Source organism: Balaenoptera musculus, chromosome 4, assembly GCF_009873245.2.
Source record: "Balaenoptera musculus isolate JJ_BM4_2016_0621 chromosome 4, mBalMus1.pri.v3, whole genome shotgun sequence".
Taxonomy (NCBI): domain Eukaryota; kingdom Metazoa; phylum Chordata; class Mammalia; order Artiodactyla; family Balaenopteridae; genus Balaenoptera; species Balaenoptera musculus.
Genome location: NC_045788.1, coordinates 29,367,020 through 29,390,158, shown reverse-complemented (window position 1 = coordinate 29,390,158; position 23,139 = coordinate 29,367,020). Strand labels below are relative to the sequence as shown.

The 23,139-nt window shown below is 35.3% G+C and overlaps 1 protein-coding gene across 2 annotated transcripts in view; it reads left to right on the top strand.

Annotated features, from left to right (window-relative positions):
• The window catches only part of HLTF (helicase like transcription factor), a 69,186-nt gene that overhangs the window by 4,548 nt on the left and 41,499 nt on the right, over nt 1-23,139 (top strand). For both annotated transcript variants that reach the window (XM_036850311.1, XM_036850310.1), the window contains exons 3-10: nt 10,123-10,289; nt 11,506-11,639; nt 12,191-12,288; nt 14,234-14,308; nt 14,466-14,657; nt 18,066-18,161; nt 21,453-21,528; nt 22,842-22,932. In XM_036850311.1, the coding sequence (XP_036706206.1) occupies nt 10,123-10,289; nt 11,506-11,639; nt 12,191-12,288; nt 14,234-14,308; nt 14,466-14,657; nt 18,066-18,161; nt 21,453-21,528; nt 22,842-22,932 (929 nt within the window). The remainder of the gene's footprint in view (nt 1-10,122; nt 10,290-11,505; nt 11,640-12,190; nt 12,289-14,233; nt 14,309-14,465; nt 14,658-18,065; nt 18,162-21,452; nt 21,529-22,841; nt 22,933-23,139) is intronic.

Genomic DNA, 23,139 nt, shown 5'->3' with positions numbered 1-23,139 from the left:
TATATTTATAAATGCAAGTATTTTAAGTGTATGATTCTAAGAGTTTTAACAAAGATATATACCTGATAATCACCACGCCATCAGCATATAGATCATTTCCGTCACTTCTGAAAGTTCTCTTGTATTCTGTTGCAGTCCTTCATCCCTGCCTCTGCCTGAAGAACCACCAGTCTGATTTCTATCACTGTAGATTAGTTTAGCTTATTCTAGAGTTTCATATACTTTTTTTTTTTGGCTGTGCCGTGCGGCATGCAGAAATGTGGGATCTTAGTTCCCTGACTAGGGATCGAACCCGTACCCCCTGTGGTGGAAGCACGGAGTCCTAAGCACTGGACTGCCAGGGAATTCCCTAGAGCTTCATATACATTGAATCATATAGTATGTACTTTTTAAGTCTAGCTTCATGCAAACTCAGCATAATTCAGATACTTCTTGAGTCAATGTTGGCAATTCATATTTTTAAAGAAAAGTATCCATTTATATTTTCAAACTTATTGGCACGGAGTTTACATAGTAGTCATATACACGTAAAAATATTTTAACTATGTTTATGGTTATATTCCTGTTTTCATTGTTTGTGTCTATTCTTATTTTTTATTCATTAGCCTTGATAGAGATTTATCTGTTTCATCTTTTCAAGTAATCTTTCTTGGATTTTTCATGATTATCATCTTTCTTTTTTTAAAAAAGTTTTAAATTTAATTTTATTTTTTTTTTATATAGCAGGTTCTTATTAGTCATCAATTTTATACACATCAGTGTATACTTGTCAATCCCAATCGCCCAATTCAGCACACCACCATCCCTACCCCACCGCAGCTTTCGCCCCTTGGTGTCCATACGTTTGTTTTCTACATCTGTGTCTCAACTTCTGCCCTGTAAAACGGTTCATCTGTACCATTTTTCTAGGTTCGACATACATGTGTTAATATACGATATTTGTTTTTCTCATTCTGACTTACTTCACTCTATATGACTGTCTCTAGATCCATCCACGTCTCAAAAAATAACTCAGTTTTGTTCCTTTTTATGGCTGAGTAATATTCCATTGTATATATGTACCACATCTTCTTTATTCATTCGTCTGTCAGTGGGCATTTAGGTTGCTTCCATGACCTGGCTATTGTAAATAGTGCTGCAGTGAACACTGGGGTGCATGTGTCTTTTTGAATTATGGTTTTCTCTGGGTATATGCCCAATAGTGGGATTGCTGGATCATATGGTAATTCTATTTTTAGTTTTTTAAGGAACCTCCATACTGTTCTCCATAGTGGCTGTATCAATTTACATTTCCACCAACAGTGCAAGAGGGTTCCCTTTTCTCCACACCCTCTCCAGCATTTGTTTGTAGATTTTCTGATGAAGCCCATTCTAACTGGTGTGAGGTGATACCTCACTGAAGTTTTGATTTGCATTTCTCTAATAATTAGTGATATTGAGCAGCTTTTCCTGTGCTTCTTGGACATGTGTATGTCTTCTTTGGAGAAATGTCTATTAAGGTCTTCTGTCCATTTTTTGGTTGGGTTGTTTGTTTCTTTAATATTGAGCTGCATGAGTTGTTTTTATATTTTGGAGATTAATCCTTTGTCCGTTGATTCCTTTGCAAATATTTTCTCCCATTCTGAGGGTTTCTTTTCGTCTTGTTTATGGTTTCCTTTGCTTTGCAAAAGCTTTTATGTTTCATTAGGTCCCATTTATTTATTTTTGTTTTTATTTCTACTACTCTAGGAGGTGGATCAAAAAAGATCTTGTTGTGATTTATGTCAAAGAGTGGTCTTCCTATGTTTTCCTCTAAGAGTTTTATAGTGTCCGGTCTTACATTTACGTCTAGAACCCATTTTGAGTTTATTTTTGTGTATGGTGTCAGAGAGTGTTCTAATTTCATTCTATTACATGTAGCTGTCCAGTTTTCGCAGCACCACTTATTGAAGAGACTGTCTTTTCTCCATTGTATATCCTTGCCTCCTTTGTCATAGATTAGTTTACCATAGGTGCGTGGGTTAATCTCTGGGCTTTCTATCTTGTTCCATTGATCTATGTTTCTGTTTTTGTGCCAGTACCATATTGTCTTGGTTACGGTAGCTTTATATTATAGTCTGAAGTCAGGGAGTCTGATTCCTCCAGCTTGGTTTTTTCCCTCAAGACTACTTTGGCTATTCGGGGTCTTTTGCGTCTCCATACAAATTTTAAGATTTTTTGTTCTAGTTCCGTAAAAAATGCCATTGGTAATTTGATAGGGATTGCATTGAATCTGTAGATTGCTTTCAGTAGTATAGTCATTTTCACAATGTTGATTCTTCCAGTCCAAGAACATGGTATATCTCTCCATCTGTTGGTATTATCTTTAATTTCTTTCATCAGTGTCTTATAGTTGTCTGCATACAGGTCTTTTTCTCCCTAGGTAGGTTTATACCTAGGTATTTTATTCTTTTTGTGGCATTGGTAAATGGGAGTGTTTCCTTAATTTCTCTTTCAGATTTTTCATCATTAGCGTATAGGAATGCAAGAGATTTCTGTGCCTTAATCTTGTATCCTGCAACTTTAACAAATTCATTGATTAACTCTAGTAGTTTTCTGGTGGCATTTTTAGGATTCTCTATGTATAGTAACATGTCATCTGCAAACAGAGACAGTTTGACTTCTTCTTATCCAATTTGTATTCCTTTTATTTCTTTTTCTTCTCTGATTGCCGTGCCTAGGACTTCCAAAACTATGTTGAGTAATAGTGGTGAGAGTGGACATCCTAGTCTTGTTCCTGATCTTAGAGGAAATGCTTTCAGTTTTTCACCATTGAGAATGATGTTTGCTGTGGGTTTGTCGTATATGGCCTTTATTATGTTGAGGTAGGTTCCCTCTATGCCCACTTTCTGGAGAGTTTTTATCATAAATGGGTGTTGAATTTTGTCAAAAGCTTTTTCTGCATCTATTGAGATGATCATATGGTTTTTATTCTTCACTTTGTTAATATGGTGTATCACATTGATTGATTTGCGTATATTGAAGAATCCTTGCATCCCTGGGATAAATCCCACTTGATCATGGTGTATGATCCTTTTAATGTGTTGTTGGATTCTGTTTGCTAGTATTTTGTTGAGGATTTTTTGCATCTATATTCATGAGTTATATTGGTCTGTAATTTTCTTTTTTTGTAGTATCGTTGTCTGGTTTTGGTATCAGGGTGATGGTGGCCTCATAGAATGAGTTTGGGAGTGTTCCTTCCTCTGCAATTTTTTGGAAGAGTTTGAGAAGGATGGGTGTTAGCTCTTCTCTAAATGTTTGATAGAATTCACCTGTGAAGCCATCTGGTCCTGGACTTTTGTTTGTTGGAAGATTTTTAATCACAGTTTCAATTTCATTACTTGTGATTGGTCTGTTCATAGTTTCTATTTCTTCCTGGTTCAGTCTTGGAAGGTTATACCTTTCTAAGAATTTGTCCATTTCTTCCAGGTTGTCCAATTTATTGGCATAGAGTTGCTTGTAGTAGTCTCTTAGGATGCTTTGTATTTCTGCGGTGCCTGTTTTAACTTCTCCTTTTTCATTTCTAATTTTATTGATTTGAGTCCTCCCTCTTTTTCTTGATGAGTCTGGCTAATAGTTTATCAATTTTGTTTATCTTCTCAGAGAACCAGCTTTTAGTTTTATTGATCTTTGCTATTGTTTTCTTTGTTTCTATTTCATTTATTTCTGCTCTGATCTTTATGATTTCTTTCCTTCTGCTAACTTTGGGTTTTGTTTGTTCTTCTTTCTCTAGTTCCTTTAGGTGTAAGGTTAGATTGTATATTTGAGATTTTTTTTTCTTTCTCGAGGTAGGCTCATATAGCTGTAAACTTCCCTCTTAGAACTGCTTTTGCTGCATACCTTAGGTTTTGGATCGTCGTGTTTTCATTGTCATTTGTCTCTAGGTATTTTTTGATTTCCTCTTTGATTTCTTCAGTGATCTCTTGGTTATTTAGTAATGTATTAGTTAGCTTCCATGTGTTTGTGTTTTTTACGTTTTTTTCCCTGTAATTGATTTCTAATCTCATAGTGTTGTGGTCAGAAAAGATGCTTGATATGATTTCAGTTTTCTTAAATTTACTGAGGCTTGATTTGTGACCCAAGATGTGATCTATCCTGGAGAACGTTCCATGCGCACTTGAGAAGAAAGTGTAATCTGCTGTTTTTGGATGGAATGTCCTATAAATATCAATTAAATCTATCTGGTCTATTGTGTCATTTAAAGCTTCTGTTTCCTAATTTATTTTCATTTTGGATGATCTGTCCACTGGTGTAAGTGAGGTGTTAAAGTCCCCCACTATTATTGTGTTACTGTCGATTTCCTCTTTTATAGCTGTTAGCAGTTGCCTTATGTATTGAGGTGCTCCTATGTTGGGTGCATATATATTTATAATTGTTATATCTTCTTCTTGGATTGATTTCTTGATCATTATGTAGTGTCCTTCATTGTCTCTTGTAGCATTCTTTATTTTAAAGTCTATTTGATATGAGTATTGCTACTCCAGCTTTCTTTTGATTTCCATTTGCGTGGAATATCTTCCTCCATCTCCATCCTCTCACTTTCAGTCTGTATGTGTCCCTAGGTCTGAAGTGGGTCTCTTGTAGACAGTATGTATATGGGTCTTGTTTTTGTATCCATTCAGCAAGCCTGAATGTCTTTTGGTTGGAGCATTTAATCCATTCACATTTAAGGTAATTATTGATATGTATGTTCCTATGACCATTTTCTTAATTGTTTTTGTTTTTGTAGGGTAATTGGGTTTGTTTTTGTAGGTCCTTTTCTTCTCTTGTGTTTTCTGCCTAGAGAAGTTCCTTTAGCGTTTGTTGTAGAGCTGGTTTGGTGGTGCTGAATTCTCTTAGCTTTTGCTTGTCTGTAAAGCTTTTGATTCCTCCATCGAATCTGAATGAGATCCTTGCCGGGTAGAGTAATCTTGGTTGTAGGTTCTTCCCTTTCATCACTTTAGGTATATCATGCCACTCCCTTCTGGCTTGTACAGTTTCTGCTGAGAAATCAGCTGTTAACCTTATGGGAGTTCCCTTGTATGTTATTTGTCATTTTTCCCTTGCTGCTTTCAATAATTTTTCTTTGTCTTTAATTTTTGCCAATTTGATTACTCTGTGTCTCAGCGTGTTTCTCCTTGGGTTTATCCTGTATGGGACTTGCTGCACTTCCTGGACTTGGGTGGTTATTTCCTGTCCCATGTTAGGGAAGTTTTCGACTATAATCTCTTCACATATTTTCTCTGGTCTCCTTTCTCTCTCTCTTCTCCTTCTGGGACCCCTATAATGCGAATGTTGTTGTGTTTAATGTTGTCCCAGAGGTCTCTTAGTCTGTCTTCATTTCTTTCCATTCTTTTTTCTTTAGTCTGTTCCGCAGCAGTGAATTCCACCATTCTGTCTTCCAGGTCACTTATCTGTTCTTCTGCCTCAGTTATTCTGCTGTTGATTCCTTCTAGTGTAGTTTTCATTTCAGTTATTGTATTGTTCATCTCTGTTTGTTTGTTCTTTAATTCTTCTAGGTCTTTGTTAAACATTTCTTGCATCTTCTCGATCTTTGCCTCCATTCTTTTTCTGAGGTCCTGGATCATCTTCACTCTCATTATTCTGAATTCTTTTTCTGGAAGGTTGCCTATCTCCACTTCATTTAGTTGTTTTCCTGGGGTTTTATCTTGTTCCTTCATCTGGTATATAGCCCTCTGCCTTTTCATCTTTCTGTGAATGTGGTTTTTGTGCCACAGGCTGCAGGACTGTAGTTCTTCTTGCTTCTGCTGTCTGCTCTCTGGTGGATGAGGCTATCTAAGAGGCTTGATGGGAGGGACTGGTGGTGGGTAGAGCTGACTGTTGCTCTGGTAGGCAGAGCTCAGTAAAACTTTAATCCACTTGACTGTTGATGGGTGGGGCTGGGTTCCCTCCCTGTTGGTCATATGGCCTGAGGCAACCCAACACTGGAACCTACCTGGGCTCTTTGGTGGTGCTAATGACAGACTCTGGGAGGGCTCACGCCAAGGAGTACTTCCCAGAACTTCTGCTGCCAGTGTCCTTGTCCCCACGGTGAGCCATAGCCACCCCCCGCCTCTGCAGGAGACCCTCCAACACTAGCAAGTAGGTCTGGTTCAGTCTCCCCTGGGGTCACTGCTCCTTCCCCTGGGTCCCGATGCACACACTACTTTGTGTGTTCCCTCCAAGAGTGGAGTCTCTGTTTCGCCTAGTCCTGTCGAAGTCCTGCTATCAAATCCCACTAGGCTTCAAAGTCTGATTCTCTAAGAATTCCTCCTCCCATTGCTGGACCCCCTGTTTGGGAAGCCTGATGGGGGGCTCAGAACCTTCACTCCAGTGGGTGGACTTCTGTGGTATAAGTGTTCGCCAGTCTGTGAGTCACCCACCCAGCAGTTATGGGATTTGATTTTACTGTGATTGTGCCCCTCCTACCATCTCCTTGTGGCTTCTCCTTTGTCTTTGGATGTGGGGTGTCTTTTTTGGTGAGTTCCAGTGTCTTCCTCTCGATGATTGTCCAGCAGCTAGTTGTGATTCTGGTGTTCTCACAAGAGGGAGTGAGAGCACGTCCTTCTACTCCACCGTCTTGGTTCCTCCCAGAACAACAATCTATCATCTTTCTTTGGTCATTGATTTCTCTTTTACATTCTGTTATCCTATTTTCCTTAGGTCCATTTTATTTTATTTTATTTTTGGATTCTTGATTCGAACACTTAATTTTAATGTTAATAATAAAAGATTTTAATCTTTTAAACGTTCTTCAAAGTACGACATTGGCTGTATCTCCTATGATTTGTTATATAGTATTGGCATTATTCATTTTTAACTTTTTTAAAATGTTTTCAATTTGCTTATGTTTACATTTTTTATTTCTTGACCCATGAAAATCTTTATTTTATAATAAAGTAGATTATTTCTTTTCCATTCTATTCTAAAAGTATTGTTATAATTAGTCCTATTTCTGTCTTTTTGTTGTCATCTTAATCTTGTTTTACTAATATATCCTTTTTTGTCGTGTGCTTGGATCACGTTTTCTTTGTTTTTATAGTCTCCACATTTTGCCCTACTTTTTTTGGTTATATATTTTCTGGAATTTGCATATCTGGTTTAAAGAAGATCATGCTATAAGCATTGGCATGGGGGAGATGGTCTAGTAGAGAACAGAGCTATGCCTCACAGGATATCTTCAAAGAGGAATTATTAGAGAGAAATATTAGAATTATTAGAGAGGAATATTTGTCTGATAATCTGGTTGGTCAGGCTGTAGTCTCTTGAGTCAGTAAACAGATGCTGGGAGAGGTTTAAAGCAGCTTTCCTGTGTATTTTTCAGGCAGTTAAAAAAATTTAGGTAATTCACGTACCATAAATTTTATCATTTTTAAGTGTACAATTCAGTGGTTTTTAGATATTCACAAGGTTGTAAAACCATCTGCACTGTCTGATTCCAAAACATTTTCATCATTCCCAAAACCCTGTACCCATTAGTAATCACTCCATATTACTCTCTCCCCTTAGCCCATGGCATTCATCAATTTATGTTCTGTTTCTATGGATTCACTTACTCTAGACATTTCATGTAAATGGAATCATAAAATATGTGGCCCTTGGGTCTGGCCTTCATTTCCTCCTTCTTTTGCGTTAAATATTTCCTAGTGTACCATAGTAGTTCCCTGGTTGTTTCTTTATTATATATTTTGAGTTGTTTTCTTAGTAGTTGCCCTTGGGAATTACTAACATCTTAATTCATAAGAATCTAGTTTGGATTTATGGCAACTTAATTTCAATTGTTTATAAAAACCTTGCTTTGAGATAGTTCCGTTGTCTTCCTTCCTACTCCTTTATGCTGTTATCATACAAATTCTTTATATACATTGTATGTTCATCAGTACAGGTTTATAATGATTATGTCCTTTTAAATCAGATAGGAGGGAAAAGTTACAACCAAAAAATTTCATATTGTCTTTTATATTTACCTGTGTAATCACCTTTACCTGTGCTTTTTATTTCTTCATGTAGGTTCAAGTTACTGTCTAGTGCCTTTGATTTCAGCCTGAAGGTCTTCTTTTAATATTTCTTGTAGAGTAGGTCAGCTAGTGATGGATTCTGTCAGTTTTTGTTTATCTGGGAATTTCTTAATTTCTTCTTTATTTTTGAAGGATAGTTTTGCCAGTTACAGAATTCTTGGTTGAATTTTTTTCTTTTAGCACTTTGAGAAGTTGTCCCACTGTATTCTGGTCTCCATGGTTTCTGGTGAAAAATCAGATGTTAATCTTATTGAGGATCCCCTGCATGTAATGAGTTGTTTCTCTCAGTTGCTTTCAGTGTTCTTTCCACAGTTTGATTTTGATGTGTCTGGGTTTGAATGTCTGTGAATATTTTTTACTTGGAGTTTGTTGAGCTTCTTAAATATGTAGATTAATGTTTTTTCATCAAATTTAGGAAGTTTTTGGCTATTATTTCTTCAAATATTCTCTCTACCTCTTTTTCTCCTCTCCTTCTGAGACTCTCATCATGTGTGTGTTGGTATGCTTGCTGTTATCCCGCAGGATCTGTTCATCTTTCTTCATTCTTGTTTCTTTCTGTTCCTCAAACTATAACTGTTCCTCAGACGTTATAGTCTCAGTTGACCTGTCATCAACTTCATTGATTCTTTCTTCTACCTGCTCATATCTGCTGTTTGAGCCTCTCTAGTGAATCTTAGACTTTAGTTAACTATGTAAATTTTGACTCCAGAATTTCTATTTGGCGAGACATAGTTCTCATGCTTTCCTTTAGTTCTGCAGACATGGTTTGCTTTAGATCTTTGAACATATTTAAAATTAAAACTTAAGTTTTTTTCTAGTAGGTCAAGCATTTGTGCTTCCTTATGGGTAGATGATTGATAGCTTTATTCCTTTGTGTGAGCTGTACTTTCTCGTTTCTTTGCATGTCTCTCTTGTTGTTGAAAAGTAGACGTTTTAAGTAATATAGCAACTCTAAATCATATGATCCTGCAGTCCCACTCCTGGGCATATATCCAGAGAAAACTGTAATTCGAAAAGATCTGTGCACACCAATGTTTACTGCAGCACTATTTACAATAGCCAAGACATGGAAGCAACCTAAGTGTCCATCAACAGATGGATGGATAAAGAAGATGTGGTAATCTATACAATGGAATATTACTCAGCCGTAGAAAAGAATGAGATAATGCCCTTTGCAGCAACATGGATGGACCTAAAGATTATCATACTAAGTGAAGTAAGCCAGACAGAGAAAGACAAATATCGTATGATATCACTTATATGTGGAACCTAAAAAAAATGATACAAATGAACTTATTTACAAAACAGAAATAGATCCACAGACATAGAAAACAAACTTACAGTTACCAAAGGGGAAACGGGGGGATGGATAACCAAGAAGGACCTACTGTATAGAACAGGAAACTATACGCAATATTTTGTAATAACCTATAAGTGAAAAGAATCTGAAAAAGAATAGATTTTATATATATTTATAAATTATATGTGTATATATGTATATGTGTATGTATTTATATACGTGTATAACTGAATCACTGTGCTGTACACCTGAAACTAACACATTCTGGAGAATTTAGGCTTAGGAGCTGGCCTGCCTGGATTCAGATCCTAGCTCTGCTACTTATTAACTTTATGACCTTGGGCAAGTTACTTAACTTTTCTGTGCTTTAGTGTCTTCATCTGTAAAATGGAGATAATGATAACACCTACCAAAAGGGTTGTGACAGTTTTAAAAGTCAGTCTATGTAATGTACTTAGAACAATGTGTGGCACATAGTAAGCACTCAAGAGATTACCTGTTTTCGAAGTTATAATGTTGAATAATTTTAGATAATGTGTATCTGTTAGTTTTGATTGTATCTTTTATATATCAAGGATTTGTTAACTTCCAATGAATGTAAATTAGGAAAATATTGTAAAAGAATTATTATAAAATATGTTCTTTAATATTTCTATAGAAATATGAGTCCAAGAAAATGTGCATTTCTTATATGTGGTGTTATTCAGTAAGCATTAAAAAATGAATGGAAATCCCAGATAAAGTATGAAGAAAGGTATCATTATATGTTTATTATTTATAATAATATCTGTTTATTATTTTTATTAGGTTAATAATAATGAAATGGTTGCATTACAACGAGAGCCCGATAACCCTTATGATAAGAATGCAATTAAAGTAAACAATGTGAATGGAAATCAGGTCGGCCATATAAAGAAAGATCTTGCAGCTGCCTTGGCCTATATCATGGACAACAAATTGGCTCAAGTTGAAGGGTAATGCACTTTTGGAGTTCAGTTTTAATAATTGTGAGTTGTAGTGATCTTTGAATGTAAGGGTATGTAAAGTTGCCCTGACAACTTTTGTCGCTATACCTTTAGTATGCATTCAGTAAATGTCTTTAATTCTTCTTTCATCTGCCTGCACTACCCTAGCCATCAAATAGCTATTCCCTCACTTTCCTGGTAAATTATTACCATGGAGAAAAATAGACTTTGGTTCAAATATTAGAAAGTCCACACCATCTTTTAAGAAAAAAGCCTTTTTAAAAAGCCTTTTAGTGCATTGATTTGACAAATTTGGAAGTGTTTGTTTAAATCAGATTGTAAGCTGATAGAATGTGATCAGATGTAGATGAGTTTGGTTTTGCCTACACAGAGTTTAATTTTTTTTTCAGTTATTTCCAATATTCGAATATCTGGACATTCTACATTTTATGCATATTAATTTTTCCCTAATTATAAAAAATTATTTATAAATATTTCTCTTGATAAATGGAAGATCTGGTAATGCAGGATACTCATTTCCACATGACATCATTTGATTGGAGATATGTAGCAGCTGTTGCATTATCTAGGCATATACCTTCTTAGTTCTACTACCTGTTCCTTTTTTAAAACTCCCAGTCTCTTTGGTTACATTTTCTCTTTTATGCGTTTGTGTCTGTGACCTCAATTTTAGTATAGGTTGTTTAGGATATTAAAAGGTGAGTTTGGAAGATAAATACTTAGCAGTGTCTTCTCACTTATTTACTTGTTTTCTCCTTTCTCAGTTCATCAAGTTTTTCAGATATTGAGAGTAAACTTTCAGTGAATCCTGGATCAGAAATAGTTCTTGGAAATCCTTCCCCATTCTCCCAGAATGGGTTGCTACACTCAGTGGTTCTGTTAGTGGAAGCTCTGCCTTCTGAATTAAACTTGCTATTTTACTTATCTTATGATCTTCATAATAGGCTAACTATGTATTTAAACACTTTTATCTCACCTGAGTTTCTTCTGGAATTCTGGTCCTAAAAACTGCCGTTTCTTCTCATTATTGTTGGTCCTAGTCCGTGTCCTTTTTCTTTCTAGTCTGCTCAGTTAGTTCCTTTCTATTTTACTTGCATGCAGAATTTGAATGTGGCAGTTATTTAACAAGATTTTTAATGAAACTTAAATGTAAAAAAATAACACTTCTAATTTCTCATTTTTTTTTCCTTCTTAATTATAATAGGGTAGTTCCTTTTGGTGCAAACAATGCTTTTACCATGCCTTTGCATATGACTTTTTGGGGAAAAGAAGAAAATAGAAAAGCAGTTTTAGATCAGTTGAAGAAACATGGATTTAAATTGGGTCCTGCACCAAAAAGTAAGTTCAGGGTTTAACCTACTATTATTCTGATATTGTTAAGATGCTGGAATTGTAAAACATTTATTCTCTTAAGTAATACCTTGAGTTTGGGTGGCTAAATTAATTATTGCTGAAGGCTCCAAGTTCTTTTTTTAGTAATCTTTTTAAGGAAATCCTTGAATTTTTTTTCTCTTTATTTTGAAATAACTATAGATTCATAGGAGGTTGCACACATACACAGAAGAATGTACAAGGAGGTCCCTCCCCTAACTTCCCCCAGTGATAATATCTGGAAATCCCTGATTTTAAACATTCTCTTTAATAAGTTACAGACAAAAAGAATCTCCCAATAGAGAATGAAAAGGAATGCTTTTTAAAAGTTTGTTTAAATAATGTGGAATTCTTTTAATGTATTTTTTGAATAACCTAGCAGATTTAGTTTTAAAATTTTTAAAACACATATTAAGGGAATTTTTAATTCAGCTTATTAGACAAGCTTTAAAAGCTATTTACTAAAAGATAATTTATTTCATTTGGTGATTTTATTCTTTTCATTTTGTAAATTATAGCTTTAGGATTCAGTTTGGAAAGTGGTTGGGGCTCTGGAAGAGCGGGACCAAGCTATAGTATGCCAGTTCATGCTGCAGTACAGATGACAACTGAACAGGTGCACTTCTCTTATTTCATAACTAAAAGTGAATAGTGAATTTTAAATGCTGAAGGTTGATGTTTAAAAATATAAGATAAATATGCATCTGCTAGTATTAGTGGTGTTTATATTGTTATGGAACATGTAGAATAAATAAAATATATTGCAAATATTTATGTAGAAAGAAAGCAGTGATAAGGAATATATCCACATACATACATTCATATATACATTGAAACACACACCTTGCTGTATACACCTGTGATGTTCTACTCTGTTTTGATGTTTTTGTATTATTTGAAATTTTTAAAATAGCCATAATTTTTAAAAAGTTGAAGCTTGAAACTTACTCCTTTCAGGAAGGTTGCAAATGCAGTGCTAAAAAAACTAGTTCCGGGGGCTTCCCTGGTGGCGCAGTGGTTGAGAATCTGCCTGCCAATGCAGGGGACACGGGTTCGAGCCCTGGTCTGGGAAGATCCCACACGCCACGGAGCAACTAGGCCCGTGAGCCACAACTACTGAGCCTGCGCGTCTGGAGCCTGTGCTGTGCAACAAGAGAGGCCGCGATGGTGAGAGGCCCGCGCACCGCGATGAAGAGTGGCCCCCGCTTGCCGCAACTAGGGAAAGCCCTCGCACAGAAACGAAGACCCAACACAGCCAAAAATAAATAAATAAATTAATTAAAAAAAATAAAACTAGTTCCGAATCTCTGGCCTTAGTCTATTTCTTACTTTGTCTGCTTTGTGATCCAGGATACTGTTATGCTGGGTTAGTTTGTGGAAAAAAGGGTATAAAGTAAATTAATGCAGATCAATCTTACCAATTACATCAAAATTTTTTTTGTCTCTACTCATCAGTGTTAGCCTTTTTATATTCTAATTGTAGTTACTGTATTTTCCCTGCTCATTGCTAGAAGGGCTTGAGCCTGTGTCTGTCATTCTTTTTTTTTTTTTAATTAATTTTATTTTTGGCTGCGTTGGGTCTTCGTTGTTGCGCGCAGGCTTGCTCTAGTTGAGGCAAGCAGGGGCTAGTCTTCTATGCGGTGCGCAGGATTCTCATTGCAGTGGCTTCCCTTTGTTGTGGAGCGCGGGCTCCAGGCACGCAGGCTCAGTAGTCGTGGTTCGCGGGCTCTAGAGCACAGTCTCAGTATCTGTGGCACAAAGGCCCAACTGCTCCACGGCGTGTGGTATCCTCCCAGACCAGGGCTTGAACCCATGTCCCCTGCATTGGCAGGCAGATTCTTAACAACTGCGCCACCAGGGAAGCTCTTGAGCTTGTGTCTGGTGGGTAAACCCCAGATTACCTTTCCTCACTTTTTAGATTTGGCCTGATTTCTTCTGGGCTGTTGATATGTATTTATTTGCTAATTTACAAAAGTAATTATATATATGTTACTGTACGATTGGACTAGATCAATTTAAAGAACCAACTAAAGATTAGCATAAGATTGAAATTATCCTAATATTTTGTAACACATAGCAAATTTCTGATTGCAGTAATAATCAATGAAATGTCATTTACTTGAAAAAGTCAAATATACTTGGTAGGATCTGTCAAAATGGTTTCAATACAGCTAATAGAATCACAGAATTTCAATGGCAGAAGGAACCTTAGAGACACTCTAAATCTAGTTCATCCCATTTGTTTTGCAGTAATAAGATACAGGGCCATATAGGTTAAGTGTCTTGCCCAAAGTTATATAAAGATTTTTTTGTGACAGAGCTGTGACTGAAACCCAGGACTTAAAACTCTATCCTGTATTCTTTAGACTGTAACAGTTACCTAAAGGATCTATTTATTCTGCCATTATTGAGCAGTGTAGTATCTCAAAGAATTAATTTATTTTATGTACCTTTTGGTATTCGACTCTTAGTTAATTAAATGACCTGAAATCTCTGAATTAAGTGCAATTATTATTTTAATTGGTTTGTTTCATAATGTTTCTTGTTGCTATTTGTTGTAGCTTAAGACAGAGTTTGACAAACTGTTTGAAGATTTAAAGGAAGATGATAAAACTCAGGAGATGGAACCAGCTGAGGTACTGAGCCAGTATTTTCTATTTAAACTATTTGGAATTTTAAAATACGGTATTAATCTATACATCTTTCATCACAAGGTCAACTTTTCCAGATTCTGCATGGGGTAAAAGAAAGGGCTTATTGTATTTCTGTTTATGACATTTCTTTTATTTATAGGCTATTGAAACACCATTGCTTCCACATCAAAAACAAGCTCTAGCTTGGATGGTTTCACGGGAAAACAGTAAAGAACTTCCACCATTCTGGGAACAGCGAAGTGACTTATACTATAACACAATAACAAATTTTTCTGAAAAGGACCGACCAGAAAATGTTCATGGAGGAATTTTAGCTGATGATATGGGTTTGGTAATTATATTTTTCCTTGAGTTAATAACATTTTATTGTGTAACTAAGATTTTATATGAAGTAATTTTGAAGTAGATAGAGATGGGAATATGTTGGTGCCAGTTTGGGACTAGATATCACTGTGAGTGTAGAACATAATTTTTCCTGTGGTTTTCACTTAAAATAATGCTGAGGTTTTTTTTTTTCTTTTCTTTTCTTTTGGCTTGTTTGCCTAAGGTACAATTAAAATAATTGGCAGTAATGATATAAACATGTGTTTTTCAATTTTCTTTTGAAATTCAGGGTAGCTTTCATGGGTTTTCTTAAAGAAAATATATGATTCCTTACACCAGCAGTTTTTATACTTTTTGGTCTCAGCAACCCTTTATGTTCTTAAAAATTATTGAGCATCCCGAAGAGTGTTTGTCTTTGTGGGTTATCTCTATTACTATATCTATTAATATTTATGGTACTAGATACTAAAATTTTTTATTATTTTTAAAATAACAGTTAAAAAACTCATTATCTGTTAACAGAAATAGCGTATTTTTCAATGAAAAGAACTCCAAGACAAAAGCAATTTTGATGAGAAGACTGGCACTGTTTTACATTTTTGCAAGTCTCTTTAATGTCTGGCCTAATAATTGACAGCTGAATTCTCATATCTGTTCTTTCATTCATTCTGTGTGATACGTTGTTTTTGTTGAAGAATACAAAGAAAATTAGTCCTCACGCAGATATGTATTTGAAAGGGAGTATTTTAAAAGCCTTTTTAGATAACTAGATTTTCTTTGCTACAAGAAAATTAAGCAAATATTAGTTTATTAAAGGTTAATAATTATAATGTGGAACTTTTTTTTTTTGGCTGCACCATGAGGGATCTTAGCTCCCTGACTGGGGATCAAACCAGTGCTCCCTGCATTGGGAACACAGAGTCGTAACCCCTGGACTGCCAGGAAAGTTCCTATAATGTGGAACTTAAAAAATCATATCAATGAACTTTTTATACTTTGTTCCATTAAAATCCATTGGTGTAGCTTGCACGTTGAATGGATATTTTACCCATGCATGATTTTGGAACATTAGGTATTGCTCATTTGGAATATATTGGTTCACTGAGTTACACAGATCTGCCAAATGTTGATGCATTTCATTATACAATGTAAAAAAATTTACATTCATTGATACTACTGCTGATCTTATTAGAAAGGCATTTATATTTGGGAAGCTTTTCTACTCATAGTGTTGGATACAAGTTTTCTAACATAATTTTTGCTTGAAAGCTCAAATTTTATCATTAACAACAAACACTGTCAGTTGTTTCCTTTGGAGTTGATAGGCTCATTTTATTCATTTTTTCAAGAAAATGTGTGCCACTCAGTCATGAATAACTAGTTATCAGTCATTCTTTCAAGTTAAATGGTGGTACTTGAAAGTGACGATGCATGGTAGCTAGTTCAGCTTGTAATTCAGTCTCACAAGTGATTTTTCTCTAGATAACCTTCATATTTTGGTATGCAAAAGAAGTATTTTGTGTACTTCCCATCTTGTTACACAGAATATTTAAAACGTGTGTACTTAAGAGGTGAGATTTGGTAAAATGAATGTGTACTGCTTTATCAAGAACATTCTTTTTGCGGGCTTCTTAGTTGCGAAGCGCCGGCTCCTTAGTTGCAGCACGTGGACGCCTTAGTTGTGGCAGGCAGGCTCCTTAGTTGCAGCACGTGGGCTCCTTAGTTGCAGCACGTGGGCTCCTTAGTTGCAGCAGGTGGGCTCCTTAGTTGCAGCAGGCAGACTCCTTGATTGTGGCATGTGAACTCTTAGTTGCGGCACGCATGTGCGATCTAGTTCCCTGACCAGGAATTGAAGCCAGCCCCTAGCATTGGGAGTGCGGAGTCTTATCCACTGCGCCACCAGGGAAGTCCCTCAAGAACATTCTTAAAGAGCATTCTTAAAGTGAACCTGTTTCTTTGGTTTGTCTTTTTTTTTTTTTTCTTAACTGGATGTGGCGGTTAAAAATACAGTGACCACTAATATAATGTAGTGCCAACTGCTTTGTGTCATGCTAAGGCAGCAGTAGTTTTACCCACCATTGCTTTTTGTGGAATTACTACAGATATCAACACAAGTAAGGTCTTAGTAGAATTATTAAAACAGTTTTGACTGCACATACTCCTGAAAGGGTCCTGGGGAGCTCCTAGGACCTGTGGACCACACTTTGAAAACTGCTGCTTCACAATGCTTTCAACTTGAAAGAGGTTTATTTCTATGTTGGTAATTATAAATTCAGCTATGGAAAATAATGAAAATTTTCATGTTTCTGTTTTTAAAAACTGCACAAGAAATATCTTGTCCTGTATGCTTTATTGGTAAGGTATATAGTCTTTAAGTCTTGGAAATATCTTTAAATGAAATTTAATAAAGTAATTATCTTATGTCCATACTGGGATTACTAATCATTTTAAGTTAGCTCTGAATTACATGGCAAGCAAGTAGTTGTAGTTTTGTGATAAAGTTATTAGTTCAGGGTTAAATGTGACATTTAAATGGCAGTCATTCAATAAAGTGACATTTCCTTAAAAACATACGTTTATGGAAAACTTATACACTTGTACTGCTAGCTGCTCCAGCTTAATTCATAGTAGTCAAAAACTGGAAACAATCTAAATGTCCACCAACAGGTGAGTGCACAAATAAGTGTGCCATGTATGCATATATGATGGAATATTACTCAGCAATAAAAAAACAATGAATTGCTAATAAGCATTTCTTTATATTACTCCATTCTTCTTAAGGAACAACTTAACACCAGCTCAGGTCACCACATGCTCTGAATCAGGACTGGGCCTAAAATTGTATTGAGCAGAAGAAACTAAACAAAGAAGAGTACATTGAGTAATTCCATTTATATCAAGTTCAAAGGCAGGCAAAATTAATATATAGTGATAGAGACAAATCAGCCGTTGTCTGGTACAGAGGTGGGGATATGGACTGCAGAGGAATACAGGGCAACTTCTTGGTGATAAAATTTTTCTGTATCTTAATTGTGTGGTGGTTACACCAGTGTATCAGTTCTCAAACCTATCAAACCATACACTTTAAGTCTGTGAATTTTGTTGTACGAAAATTATACCTCAATTAAAAAAGGATTAAAAAAATAAAATGACATTTCTCAAAGATGCTTACAGGAATTTACACAGAAAATTATTTAATAACTCCTAATAATACGGCATGGTAAAGCATTTACTAACTTAATGAATGAAATAACTTCATTAATATGTATATTATTTAGTATAATAATTAGCATACTTCTGTGGCCCTGAATGCTGTTTGATATTTTCTTACTTGATTTAAAAATTAGTTTCGGAATGTTGTCTGGTCAACTGGGTTTCAGAATCTGACCATTTTTCTTTGTAAAACATTTTAAAGGGCAAAACTCTGACAGCCATTGCAGTGATTCTTACCAACTTCCATGATGGCAAATCTCTTCCTATTGAAAGAATTAAGAAAAATCAGCTGAAGAAGGTAAAGTATTAGTGTGTTTTTTCTAAAGTCTCTGGTTTATTGTAAAACCTTTTAATTTTGTCATTAAAAAAATTATTGCCAAAAAATTGATAATATCCAGTTTTTAGAGATACGATGAATGGCCTTTCTCGTGTGTTGCTGATAAGAGTGAAAGTTTATGCTACATTCTTGAAGGCAATTTGGTAATGTGTATCAAAAGCCTTAAAAGTGTTTATAATCTTTGATTCAACAATGCCATTTCAAAGAAACTATCTAAAGAAGTTATCAGAAATGCATTTTTTCCAAAGAGAAAAATACAAGTTTATTTCCCCAGCATTATTTTAAAGGCAGAAAAGAAATACCTGTCAATAAGTTAACAGTTAAATTATGATACAACCATAAAATTTAATATTATGCAACTACAAAGTACTATTTTTGAAGAATACTTTCATGATCTTTTTTAGTTAAAAGGCCTCTGTGTATAGAGTTTGAGTCTTCATTTTGTAAATACATATTTATATACGTCTAAGTGTAGTCACACATTACTGTATGTGCCAAAATGTTAATAGTGATAATTATGTCCTAATGATGAGAGAATGGGTGACTATTCTTGATGCTTAATTTGTGTATATTTTTATATATAGCATATATACACATAATACATGTATATTCAGTTTCTAAGAATTAATAATGAATTAGTTTTGTAGGGAAAATAAATGTTATAAGAATGAAACGGTTATTCTTCATTCTCAGCTGAAAATCCAAAGAACTTAAAGTAGGAAATAACTAGGTGCAAGGTGTATGCAAAATATCTATTTTTTGGACTTTACTGTTCTTCTTATTTTTTACTTTTCAAAGATGCTGCATATCACTTTCCTGCAACTGTTTGTTAAGATTCTATTTTATTAATTTGTGCGCTTAGTTGCATTTCCTTCTTTGTACTTTTAGTGGGAGTTTAACTCTGTTGTTAATGTCTAAGATTCAGTTCCCTACCCTGAATAGTCCAGTGCTTTCCACTTCCGTCCTTTTCTTTCTACATTTAGTTATTAAAACTGAAGAATAGCACCTAAGACTACTTACAGCTTCATTGTCAATTACCAATTAAAAAATTATCTATTTTCAATAAGGCTTTCCCTTTTTCTCCAAGATCAGCCATGCATTTAACATGTTATGTAGTAGGAAGGTTTTAGGATATTTAGTTTGCTATATTAGTTGAAATTGAGGCTGAAAATGTGATTTCCAGCTAAGCATTTATTGCAACAGAAATTTCATTATTTCAGATAGATTTGGATATTCCAAGCTTACAGAGTGAAATGTTATTAAATTTCATGAGATTGGAGCATAGTATGATTTGACAGGTTGGACTTTATATGTATATCTTTGAACTCTGTGAAGAAAAGGCTTACTAAGAGTCATTTAATATGAAATGAATAATGTAAAGGACATCCTTTGTTTGTAGATAAACTTTTGAATTATTTTTTGCATACTATTTAATATAATATAAATGATTGTACTGATTATTGAATACTGGGTAGAATGATGAAAGGCATTTTTTTTTTAAGTGACAGACCTTTTTAATAAATTTATTTATTTATTTATTTGTTTTTGGCTGCATTGGGTCTTCGTTGCTGCGTGCGGGCTTTCTTTAGTTGCGCCGAGCAGGGGCTGACTCTTCGTTGCAGTGTACGGTCTTCTCATTGCAGTGGCTTCTCTTGTTGCAGAGCACGGGTTCTAGGTGCACGGGTTTCAGTAGCTGTGGCTCGCGGGCTCTAGAGTGCAGGCTCAGTAGTTGTGGTGCACGGGATTAGTTGCTCCACAGCATGTGGGATCTTCCCGGACCAGGGCTCGAACCCATGTCCCCTGCATTCGCAGGCAGATTCTTAACCCCTGAGCCACCAGGGAAGCCATGAAAGGCATTTTTAGCATCAGTTTCTTGAAGCTAATGCTTTAAAAAGTTAATTATCTAAATAACTTCTAGTTACGTATCTCTAAAAATGGTACATCTTGGATTTTTAATTTATTTAGACTCATACCATTGGAAGAGGATGGATTTTCTTTTCAACCACATTTTTAGTAAAACATAAACACTAATGAGATTTTGTAAGATGTTTAAATTTCTATTTTTTTAAAAACTAAAGTAAAATATCCTTTATTGGCCCTAATTCTAGGCAAAAATTACATTGTACTCCTGCTAACCAATCCCGAACACCACTCTGAGGTTTTGATTCAAAATATGACCTACCTTTCACAATATGACCTACCTTTCTTTTTATTTTTTTATTTTATTTTATTATTATTATTTTTTATAAATTTATTTATTTATTAATTTTTGGCTGCTTTGGGTTTTTGTTGCGCACAGGCTTTCTCTAGTTGCGGCGGGGCTACTCTTCCTTTTGGCGTGTGGGCTTCTTATCGCGGTGGCTTCTCGTTGTGGAGCACGGGCTCTAGGCACGCAGGCTTCAGAAGCTGTGGCGCATGGGCTTAGTTGCTCCCCAGCATGTAGGATCTTCCTGGACCAGGGCTCGAACCCATGTCCTCTGCATTGGCAGGCAGATTCTTAACCACTGGACCGTCAGGGAAGCCCCTACCTTTCTTTTTACACTGGAAGAATTAATTTAATTACACCCAATTTTATTTGTCATTCCTACCTACAGAATCAAGTCGAGAATTAAAAGTAAGATTGGAGGAACCCTGCCCTACTAGACTCAGTTGAAAATATTTCACAGAGAAGTATAAAATTTTACTTTTATAGAAGTTCTTGTGCTCATGTACACATAGTTGCACTTTGAAACAAAGGAGAACACATGAAGGGAAAAAGACAAAGTCAGAGTTGGCAGGGAAAATCCCTGATAGAGTAAGGGAGGAGGCATTCTGAAACCTGACTATTTCATCTACCCATTCTGGGAATTCCAGAAAAAAAGGATGTCAATGGCAGCCTCATTTAAGATCTATTAGGGACTCTTGGTTTGAAAGTTTGTAGTCTTAGAATTCCTTTTAATTCTAAACTAAATCCCATTTTGTGAATGTTTCTCACAGTAACTAATATGCCATTTATAATTGAGGTTTGCTTTTTTGTATTCCTTTTGAAAAGGTTAAGACAGACTAGTTTTCTTTTTTGAGATACCTGTGAAAAAATTTTTCATCAATTTGTACATTTTTCCTCTTAATGCACCTCCTTCCATTGCTCCAGAATAGGGTAGCAATTTAAGTAGTCTTTATTATGTAAAGTAAAGCAATATAAAATAGTATGCATTTTTAAGTTTACTTAAAACTGACAGCAGTACTATGTAAGAAATATGCCTTTTCATCCAGGAATGTAATGTTTACGATGAATCTATGAAACTTGGAGGGAACAATACCAGTGAAAAGGCAGATGGACTAATCAAAGGTAAACTTTAATTTTGAACATGACCCCATGTTTGATTTAGATTTTTCCAATTTAATGATGTAATTCCAGCTCTGGCTTAGTACTATACAAAAATTTCAGATCTCTTTTTCTAAAGAATCTCATGAGGACTGGTAGGAAAAAGTTCATTAAGGAAGCGATGCGATGATGGAATTGGCTTGGTAGCACATTAGAGGAGGAAAAGCATTTTTGGTTGAGGAAAAAAAACCCATGAAAGGGCGGTTAAAGTCAAGACAAAACACAGAGTATATTGCTCTGGGACCTCAGAGTAGTTTATGGTATTTATAATGTAAATGAATAACAGCAGAATATGCATGAATATGCATGAATAAACAGCAGATAAAAATAGAAAGATAGGTTAGAGCCAAATTAGCAGAGGAGAAATGAAAAGGGATCTATGGATTTAACAGTTATGTGGCTGGATTTAGCAGTCAGTGACTTTCATAAAATTAATTTCTTAAGATTGCTTAGAACAGAGCAAGACTGAAAATATTTTAAAATAAGACTAGTAGATAAAGAATTGTTAATAACAACTATGTGCTGTTATGAATTTTGCTGTGTTTCAGATAGGAGAAAAATAGTTGGAGAGAGAGGCAGAATTCAGGGCTTTCGGGGGGCGTCGTTTAAGAAGGAAATCCATGGATAGGAAAAGATTTTGTATACAATGGAGAGAATAATTTGGTGGCCTGTGGGAGGAAATGAGATCAAGAAAATAGGTACATGAGTTAGCATTAGACGGAAAGGAAGTAAGGTTGAGGAAAAATATAGATAATTGAGAGAATAAAAAGGTAGGAAAATTGATAATTTATAGAAGATGACATCTGATTTTCTTTGTAAAGTGAAGTAGGTCATCTGGGAGTAAAAGGAGTTTAAAATCTAGCAGAGGATCCAGTGTAGTACAGATCATCCAGGTGAGTGGGTAGGGAGGATGTGTGATAGGTAAAAGAGTTGCTAAGTGATACAAGGTGACCCTAACCCTAATACCACCTGTTTATTGTTCATTTTTTTTTCCAGCAGCTCTTAGCTGCCTTGGTATAGCAGGAAATTCAGCCAGTGTAGGAATTGGCTAGATGACTACAGGGGAAAGACTGGGCACAAAAAAATTGAAGGTACTTTTCAGTGAGAAAATACTAGATTAGGAAATTGTAGAGAGTACAGCTGGCTGATTGAAAGAATAGGAATGAAGATATTAAGAGTTGAGCTACTGAGTTGGAAAACCAAGGTTTTAAGGATACTGCTAGTCTAAGACAATTTACTAATACTCTGTATATTTGTCCTTTTTTTTGAAATGGAAGGATCTAGATGTAGTGGAGAACCCAGTATTTCAGATGTCAAGGGAAAGAATAAATATCCCAAGTCAGAATTCTCTAGCTCCCGCCCCAAAAGGTAAACTCTATTATGGTTTAATTTTATGTAATATGTTTAAACTCCTTCTCCGTTTTCTTACATATGGGAGAGAGCTATGACCATTATCTCAGTTGCAGAGTTCTTTCACATACATTTCTTTAATTTGAAACTGCTAAAGTCACTGTGACTTAGGTAGACTGTTCTCATTTTACAGGTGAAAAAAAATAATATTAATATATAAAAGAG